The following is a 10,099-nucleotide window of genomic DNA, read 5'->3' on the forward strand; positions in this document are numbered from 1 at the left end:
AATATAGTAATATGAATTTTGGTGTAAACACACACAATGTAATACCTAATTTTATGGTAAAATATAAAAGATGGAATTGTGTTGAGTAAACGGACACCAAACATGCCGGGTCCTTAAAGGGATATTAAAGCCTTTTTTTTTTTTTGTAATTAAAATGAAAACAAAAAGGTTATACTTACCTGCTCTGTGCAGTGGTATTACAGAGAACAGTCCCTTACCTCCTCTTCTAGAGTCCTCGACTGCCACTGTCCTCTCCTTCCAACGGGTGCTTCCATAGCAAGCAAGTCATGTGCTATGAGGGCCCTCGTCTTGGCCATTCTTCACTCCCCAACACAGAAAATTTTTTAAATAAAATATTTTCTACTTTCTGTTATAAAACATATCCAATAAAATCACATTTCTTCATAAATTTCAGGTCAAAATAATTTTCTGTTATATGTTTTTGCTAAATAAAAAAAAAAATTGCTCGTCTAACACTGCGTTTTTGTGGACACTATTATTTATTTAGTCAGTTACTTATATAGCGCCAACAATTTACGCAGCGCTTTACACATATATATTGCACATTCACATCAGTCCCTAACCCTCAAGGGGTGTACAATCTAAGGTCCCTAACTTACATTCATACATACACATACTAGGGTAAATCAAAGACGAATTCTCCTGCGCTCTAGGACTCAAGACAGGTGGCGAATAGATGGAACCAGGCCTGGAGAAATCGTCCACCAATGCATAAAGGGCTGTGCGGCTCCAAAACAAGGCTGGGGAAGCCCGACCAATACTGCAGAATGAAATGAAAACGAGAAGCGCACCAATCTTGCGCATTACCTCAGTAACCAAAATTTATTAATTGTAAAAAATAGTTTGTGAGTATATTTTTTACAATTAATAAATTTTGGTTACTGAGGTCATTTCATTCTGCAATACATATACTAGGGCCACTTTAGACAGGATCCAATTAACCTACCAGCATGTCTTTGGTGTGTGGGAGGAAAACGGAGTACCCGGAGAAAACCCACGCAGACACAGGGAGAACATGCAAACTCCAGGCAGGTGGTGCCGTGGCTGGGATTCGAAGCAATGACCCGAGTACTGCCAGGTGAAAGTGCTCACCATTTAGCATCTGTGCTGCCCCACTAGTATAGTTCTGACCATGACCAGGTGAGCGACTTATAGTGTGACTGTTAGTGTGGCGGGCAGTCAAGGACTGGTGCTAAATGACGTAGCTAGCTCCACTACTACAGTAATCCGTGATAATACGGAACGCTTTCACTGTACTAATGACAATAGCTGGGTGACCGGTGTGATTGGAAAGGCAGTCAAGGGGTTAACTGTGTGCCTTACAGGTGTATGTGTGCTGATTTTACTCAGACTGGCTGGCTTTGCTTCCTGACCTCAGCTCTGAATGGTAAGTGAGATCAGGGTGCAGAACCAGTTTGATCTGTGTTTACTAACACATAGGTCTTTGTGCTGTGGTTGGCCACAACCAACAGCAGGTTCACAGCCAAAATCATTGGCTTGAACCTGCTGACAAACTTGTACCATGTCCATCCACAGCACGAGCAGCAGGGGGAATGTGCATGCGTGTCTGTAAACCATGGAGCTCCCTTGCAACGTTTGGGTATTTCGTGGGGGAACAGCAAAGCTGCCAGCCCACGGTACTTGTTAAACTGCTGGTTGCAAGTGGTTAGATGCCATCAGGAAATGCTTGTAAACATTCCCTAACTTGGCCGGTGAAAGGATGTATTGCATGTGTGGAAAAAAGATCATTCTTTGTACGCTACGAACATGTAGTGATTGCTGATTGGGCACAGACAAATTACAGCATGCCTGTATGTCTGACTGTGAAACCACTCACACTTCATGTTTGAAAGAGCTTGTTATTTGTCTTTTAGGTGTTACAAATCTCAGTTGTTGTAAGTGAATCTTCATTATTGCCTGCATTTTAGTGACACTGTACTGTATAACTAACCTGAAAACTACACGGGGATTTCTGTTTTTTCAGTAGCACTAACTGCATAAAAATATGTCTTCTGTTAGTCTACAGACGTGCTAATGTTACGTACATGTGCGCTAGAAGAGTCCGCCAGAGCTCAATCAAGCTAGCTAGCACACAAGGACCTAATAAAGCCTGCTGCAAATATTTTTTAATAAAAGCAGAGGTCTCACTTGCATACTTTTGCAAATAAACCCTTTACATGCCTGTTAAGGGGAACCTCTTGCAGGGATCCCAGAGCATCGGCCTTCCTTATTAAATATTGGCATCAAGGTCTTGTCATTCCTGTGTGACAGAATTTTGCTTTAACAGTTTGTGCTTGCTGTTCAATAAGGCATGTGTTGCTTGGGTCATCTCCATGGATTTGTGTTGGTTAGTGTATTGCACGCTTCACCCAGCACAAACCTCCGATAGGAAACTTGTGACCATTGCTTGCTTGCCCAGTCAAGGTGTTTGAGAAGTAAAATTAAAGCCAAAATCTGACATACCAATGGTACACATTGTAAACTAAATCCACTAGTTTATCACTTTAGTTATTGACACATAGTAATGTGAACCTATAATTCTGCATGAATGCATTTCTGACATGTCAAAATTAACAGCAGCAGTATAAAAGTCACACCTTTTATCATTGAATAGCAATGCTTGAGTTCCAGTCCGGTAACTTACCCTAGTCCAGTGTTTCTCAATTACAGTCCTCATGGACCCCCAACAGGTCATGTTTTCAGGATTTCCATTATTTTGCACAGGTGATTTGATCAGTTTCACTGGCTTAGTAATTACCACAGCTGTTTCATCTGAGGGAAATCCTGAAAACATGACCTGTTGGGGGTCCATGAGGACTGGAGTTGAGAAACACTGCCCTAGTCCAAGATGATGTGATCAGTCTGGTGCAGGCAAGAAGAAGCATTTCCTCTGTATCCTCTCCCAGTCATGAGATTGCAGCATTGTATCTCTGTAGCCAGTGACAAGGTGTGAAGCTGCAGCAGGGGCTGATTTGTGTCAGACAGTTGTAAATATTAAAGGATTTTACCTGAAACAAATTGACCTCTTTAACCTTACCTACACTTCTGTTGACCTGTACCATGCATTGGTGGCATTTAAAAGGGTTAACACAAGCTCACGTCAAGCAGTTTTACAGACAACCTGATCTTTCCATTGTAGTGTGAACCCAGAAGCAATTTGCTTGTCCTCTTCTGGGTATACAGTTGTCAGATGCCAGAGGGTTGTGGCCAGGTAAATAGTCGATCCAGTATTGTCTGTACTCCTACTACTAAGGCAGAATGCAGGGGAGACATTAGCAGTATTGTATACCCCTGACAACTCTATTAAGAGGACCTGTGACCTGCACAATACTGCCACTTGATTAAAGGTTACAAATTAGAGAACCCAGGAAGGTAAGTGAATGCTGGCCCTGGAAAGGAAAAATGCTGCTCGATAAAGGAGGAAAGATGTGTACAGAGCATATTTCCTTCAATAGCATTTTCCTCTGGCAGGGTCAACGTTTGTCTTCCTGGGAGCTCTTTTTTTATTTAGTCTTTTACCTTTTTTTTTCTATTCTTTATTACTTGATATTTTGTTATGTTGGTCAAGTGACAATACCTTTTGGTTGATTAGAAGAAAAAAAAATAGGGCGCACGGGCCTAATGCATTACCTTTTAAAAATGAGATTTATTTATAAAAAGTAAAATACTCACAAGAGAAATAAAATCAAATGGAAAGCTTGTCACAAGGGATGCAATGTGGTCCAAAACCCCTGAAGGTGGTCTGGTGGGGGACTGTAGACCTTTAGATAGCCGGTGGTTGACACGTTTCAAGATTGTACCTCCTTCCTCAGAGCCAGTGAAGAGGTACAACCTCGAGAGTATTTTACTTTTTATAAATAAATCTCCTTTTTAAAGGTAAGGCCCTGTGCTGATCACATGCACTCTCCCAAGGAAAAAAAACATCTCCAGCGATACACACTAAATTGAGCATGTGCAGAAGGGCTATGAGTTCAGTCCTGTCTTATCAGCATGGACATTTGAACTAGAAGTCAGGATCAAACATCCTTTTTACACAATGCAGAGGATTAACCCCTTTGGTTCCACAGTGAGTATAGCAAGCATGCTTTACTGCATATACAGACTGATTTTACTGTTGTGGGTTTTGTAACACTTTCAGCCTAATCAATGAGATCCTGTTCACACCTGTATTTTAAGTGCAATGCGTTAAAAGTCCTGCATGCGTCATCTTTAATATGTTTTCTTCAAAACACAGCTTCTCTAGAGTTCAAAGGTAATCTGTCTGACAATCACCAAAAGAATGCTCCGCAGAGATGTGAAGGAGCCCCAAGGTCTCCTTTACACAGATAAATATAGGTGGTTGATCTGCATTTTGACTGCCCACCTAAAACCTAACATGGCAGCTGGAGTATCACCTCCTGGATGCCTGCAAAACCACCCATGTGATAGAGGCCTAAAGTTTATAGAAGCTTTAATAACTTATGCACTGCTCCAGGCTGCTGCTCACCCGGCTCACTAATCACTATATCACAGCTCCACAAGGTGCAGGCCCAGCCCGCGAGCCACACTGAAGAACACAGATAAAATCCAGATAGCTGCACTTCTTCATGGCTTTATTAGTAAAAGTCAAGGGGGAATCACAGGGCATATAGGTGTAATCCAATCCCAGGAATAGATAAATTGCCTGCTTACCAGAAGCGCAATTTAAATGCGCATGTACAGATTACATGTAGCCGGAATCCCATGTAGGCGCTGCTTTCTAGTACCCAGATGGTCCGTCGGTGGTGGAACGATGCTGGCCTGGTCGGAACACACTGCACCAGTAAAAACCATGGATGGGCCGCCGGACCTCCTGACCCGGCGGCGTAACGTCAAGGCGTGCAAAGGCTCTTCTTAGACGCGTTTCGTGTCAATACACGTCCACTGTAGGGGTGATGCATGGCATCGTTTATATTTTTTGTCATTTGAATATTGTTTGTAGCGCTGCACTTATATTGTTTTATTTTGGTTGGAAGGGCTTGTAGTTCCTTTTTTGTGCACTTGTCGCTCACTGGAGTGCGCTCACTTTTTTCCATATTTTATATTAGTAAAAGTCAAACCAATTATCTCAGTACCTTGGACATCTCTTCATTAGTTAAAGCACTACATAGATGCAAACAGTGGGGGACAAGAGAAGATAATGCATTTCGCGCCCATCCGGCACCTAGTTGTAACCTTTTATAGCAGCTTTGCCATGTTAGTCGTTTTTCACTGTTTTCAAATTTACATTAAAGTGGAACTTTAGTCAGAAAAGTCCTGCTAGATCACATGCTGGCCCCTTTTGCAGATATAACTGTAAAACATTAAAAATAAGTGTCTATACATTATAAACTCCAGTAATACACTGCCCCACCTTGCTCTGCACATGCTCAGTTGCCCTCTATTTTTCGGCACTGTGCCAAATTTGTAGAAACCAATCTGTTAATACCGTGAAGATTTACTGCTACTCAGGCTCTGGGCTTCAGAATGGCAGCCTCCAGCAAGGAACAGTGCTGGAGGCAATTTACAGCGCACACTTTTGGTAGCAGAATTATTAACGTGGAGTGTATGTTCCTTGCTAAAGAACATTATTTTTTATCAAGTTGTTATGGCTAAAGTTCTGCTTCAGAATGCCTAGTGATCGTCTGAGAAGGTCATTGTTCTGATATTTCCTGTTAAAGGATAACACTGTACCTGTGACAAGGGCTTCTAATGGAGACTACGGTTAGCCATTATAAGATACTTTACACAGGAATAATCCACTGTTGTCACCATCACAAAACCTTCCATGAAAAATGCAATGCAGCCATCACTGGAGTGCATACATGGAGACAAGGAGTGGTTACAAAAAGATTGCAAGAGAACAAAACCTCAATGCAACAGGAGATGGAAAGTATGTAGAAAACAAGTATTAAAGGCAGTGGTTTGTTATACAGTGCTTAGAAAATGTTTGTCAACTAGAGCTTGGTTCTTGCCCACTTTAATTACCATATTCACTTCTGAAAGCATTTTGTTTAAAGAGATATTATGCATTGGTCTGCTCCCTTGTTATAAGTTGGGGATGTTTATATAAATGTATAATGTATTAAAAAAAATGTTGGAATAGTGTAGCTTTTTTAGATTTTTTTTTTTTTTTTTTTTTTTTGTGCTTTGAATTTTCTGGCTCACACACTCTTGTAAGGGTGTCGAGTTTGTGGTTTGCATATTTGCTCCACCGGCAATAAATTTGTTGTCTTGTTACAGCTTATGTACAGTCACAATGATCACACAGCCTGGGGCATCTCCAAACATAGACAGCTCTAAGGCAGACCTTACATAATTCACTTTTTTCTTTTTTTTTTTCTTTTTTTTTTTTTAATTTGAGCAGTGGATTGTACAGAAAAAAAATGTAATTGTCCCCCCATCCACACATTCATAGGAGAATCACTCCTGTGGAGCTTTTATATTTTGCCAGTGGAGAGACTTCCCCACCAACAGAATACTATCAGTGTTGCTGGCTATAGCCAGCAGCACTGATCGTTTGGGGAAAAACTCGGCATGCTGGTTGTACACAAATCAATCATTGTCACTTGTGTTCACCCAGCTAGACCATACAAGGATCCTTGCTGAACCAGCCAAATTTTCACACACGCAAACACACACACAGCTTATAATTTGGGCTTCAGAATGCGGTGGAGCTTCAGCCAGTATTAAGAGTTGCATTTAGGGGACAATGGGGTTACCAGTCTGAAAGGGTTCAAGTGCTATATGCACTTGGTCCCCTGAGGAAAAAAAAACTTTTTAAAAATGTCATGCTCGCTCTTTTTTAAAAGGAAAGTAGATATAAATGCATGAAGGAAGAAGGCAATAGTGTAAATGATGCTATTTGTTTTCTCCCAAGCTTTTTATTTAATACAAACTAAGTGCTGATTCACACATGTGCGGTGTGGATTGAAGCTCAGGTTTCACAGCTAATTGACACAGTAGCTGTTCACCGGTTCAGGTCAGGTTTACATCAGGTTCAGGACAGGATCAGCTCAGGATTTTATCCTGTTCACATGTCTGGTTTAGAAACGTGAAGCGGTCCGCACTGCTCAGAAATCGTACAGGGCACTAAATAGACTATTGAGTATGTTCTATTATTATTATTATTATTATTATATACAGGATTTATATAGCGCCAACAGTTTGCTCAGCGCTTTACAATATAAAGGGTGGCAGTACAATTACAATACATTTCAGTACAGAAGGAATAGGAGGGCCCTGCTCATGGAGCTTACAATCTAAAGGAAGGGGGAGGTACCTGTTTTACAAGGTGAATATGAAGTTGTGAATCATTAATGTCAACGCAGCGTTTCATATCCATGCTCATTACGATTTCTTTTTGTATTTTGTTGTGCATGTTCCTAAACTGAGCCTAATTTCTTTCTGTTTTTATGTCAACAGTAGGGATATGTCCTCAGCACCAACCACTCCTCCATCAGTGGATAAAGTAGACGGATTTTCTCGGAAGTCCGTCAGAAAAGCCAGGCAGAAGAGATCCCAAAGCTCTTCACAGTTCAGGTCTCAGGGCAAGCCAATCGAGTTAACGCCTCTGCCTCTGCTTAAAGGTAAGTAAACAAGTTGGTCACTGAAAGCCTGTGTATTATACCTACCTGAAGCAGTTGTTTTCCTTTTCATAGACCATCTCTACCAAAACTTGATATTTTCAGTTTTGCAAGGCTGCTGATACGTTGAGCCATATGTTGGCCAAATAATCCCACTAGGCTTCTATTATCATTCAGATGACAAAGCAGAACACTGCAGATACCTCATGATGTGAAATATTCAAAATACCATGGCGTCTTCATGGGCCTTTAGTTGCTTTTGTGGACTCTCTGGGATGGACAGAGATACATGAACCCTTGTGGTGAAATCTTGTCACTGTAGACTTAAAATTTGAAGCCTTGTGATTAAATCCACCCATGCTCTTTCAAAACTGAAGTTTGGTTTTGGGCAGAGTTGCATTTTATCCTTTTTCTAATGTGCACTAATCTCTTAATAGGGGTTGATTTGCTAAGGGAGTAAAGTAAAGGCTGTAGGTGGCCCATCATGTGCTTTTTATGTTTGTATGTAGGGGTGTGGCGGTTATATGCTTGGGTGCAACTTTAATTTTAGATAAACTTTTTTTTTTTTTTTTTTTTGAGACATCCAATCCATGTCTCCTCTGTACTCCACTGAATGTAATGCAATGCACATTGCACTTCATTACATTCTTTCCCTGCCTCGGTGGCCAAGAATCTGTTAACCGGGACCCGCAAGTGACATCACATCACTTCTGGGCCAGGACAAGAAAGGGAGAGGAGAGGATGTGTCCGCTTTCCTCCCTCCCCTATAAACGCTGACACTTGTTGAACTGGTCCTGGGCCCACAGATGGGCAAGCGGAGCGCGAAACATATAGCAGGCAGAAAGGTGGGGGGGGGGTGCGAAGGCTGGCACCATAATGGGCTGTGTGGAAACAATCAGGCCGCAGCGCATGCTTCCACCTGACTGATGAGCCCTGCTGCACTAAAAGGTAAAATAACTACCTACCCGGCGCCCACAACTACATGTTCCAGGTGTTGGGCAATATGAATTGAACATCCCTGCTTCTCAAAAAGAGCAGAGGATGTTATTGTCACGAATGTGTGGCCAACTCCCTATTAATGCACATAAGTTTGGAGTGAAATATCCAACAAGCCTGTATACATGTACAAACTATTGGCTATATAGTATACCTCTTATCTCCTGGTGGGGTGCTTCAAGAATGGGGCCTACCAGAACACTTTGGCATCTTTTCAGAAAACCAGCCCTGGAAAAATATGATGCTGGTGGGTGCATTAAAACTCTCCAATGACATAATCTCGGTTTAAAATGAAAGTCACCTTTACCTGCAGAAACTACCTACAATTTCAACAACCACTATCACCAAGAGTGAAAGTAAAAGACAATTCTAAATTTTGGGTTGTCATCAGAATAGGAATAGAGGGTACATTTTCAGTTAGGGCACTAGCTCTGGTGTCCCTAGTTGGGGGGTCCCTCCTGTTGTATTAAATGGGTGAGCCATATATTTCCTGGAAGCATAAGATCTATAGAATGAAAGTATGGTTCGTTGTACACACCTCACCATACATGCACATTTGTTTAGAGAGGATTGCTGTGTAGTTTTAAACTTCTTGTTAAAGATTGCCATTTTCCAAGAGCCCATCACATTAGAGCATTTTTTTTATTTTGCAGTTTTGAGAGTTGATTACACAGGTGTTGTAACAGAACAATATTTTTGATCAGAAATACACTAAAGTTTTTATCTTGGTGCACAGAAACACAATGTAATCCTTCAAATTCCTGTGAAATGCAAGTGATAAAACAATGGTAATAATCATATACTTAAGAAAATACATCCTAATTAACTACCTCCGGACTATAGCCTTTTTACCTAGATCATTTATTCACTTTGGCCACACGTTACAGGTTGATGCACACTGTCCCGCTGCTCTTTAGGAGTTTTGGGAAAATGGTATGGCCAAGCTCTTCTTTTTACAGGAAAAGTCAAAATTGGCAACAGTTGTCTTTATTTTGGAGTTTGATTCAAATCAAGATTTTGACTGTACTTAATTCCTGTTTGTGTGTCTGTGTGTGTGCGTGCGCAATTGTAAATGCTGAGGTTTGTGGCAAGCTTGGTTTAACACTTTCATTTCCATGATGTATTTTATACATCATTGGCCTCCTAAGAGGGGAGAATCATGGTGTTTGGAATATATCTTCTGCCGTCAGGGTTACATTTCATATTTGCTTAGCATATTTGACAATGCAAGCTCATTATCGAAGCATGTACAGCCAACAAATGTTGCCTGCATGTTCATTCTCTGTGATTTGAAGTTTGCACTGTAATTTGCATTATATGAAAAAGGGGGGAAAAGAACCACGCATTGCAGATTATTCTAACAAACGTTTGTCTGGCCTTTAAAAGGGAACAAAGGTAGGTTTACAAAGTGCCTACCAGTACATTGAATATGTTCATTAGAAGCATTTAAGAAATTAACAAATACTGTATGGTTTGCTCTGCTTTGCTGTTAATGAAGC

At 41.0% G+C, this 10,099-nt stretch overlaps 1 protein-coding gene across 3 annotated transcripts in view; it reads left to right on the forward strand.

The window, feature by feature from the left end:
• The window catches only part of PPP2R5E (protein phosphatase 2 regulatory subunit B'epsilon), a 159,659-nt gene that overhangs the window by 39,339 nt on the left and 110,221 nt on the right, over nt 1-10,099 (forward strand). For all 3 annotated transcript variants that reach the window (XM_089687493.1, XM_089687491.1, XM_089687492.1), the window contains exon 2: nt 7,444-7,607. In XM_089687493.1, coding sequence (XP_089543619.1) covers nt 7,451-7,607 — 157 coding nt within the window. In that variant the 5' untranslated portion in view covers nt 7,444-7,450. The remainder of the gene's footprint in view (nt 1-7,443; nt 7,608-10,099) is intronic.

This window comes from Staurois parvus, unplaced genomic scaffold (assembly GCF_062004578.1).
Source record: "Staurois parvus isolate SC_StPar_1 unplaced genomic scaffold, SC_StPar_1.0 ptg000426l, whole genome shotgun sequence".
NCBI classification, from domain to species: Eukaryota; Metazoa; Chordata; class Amphibia; order Anura; family Ranidae; genus Staurois; species Staurois parvus.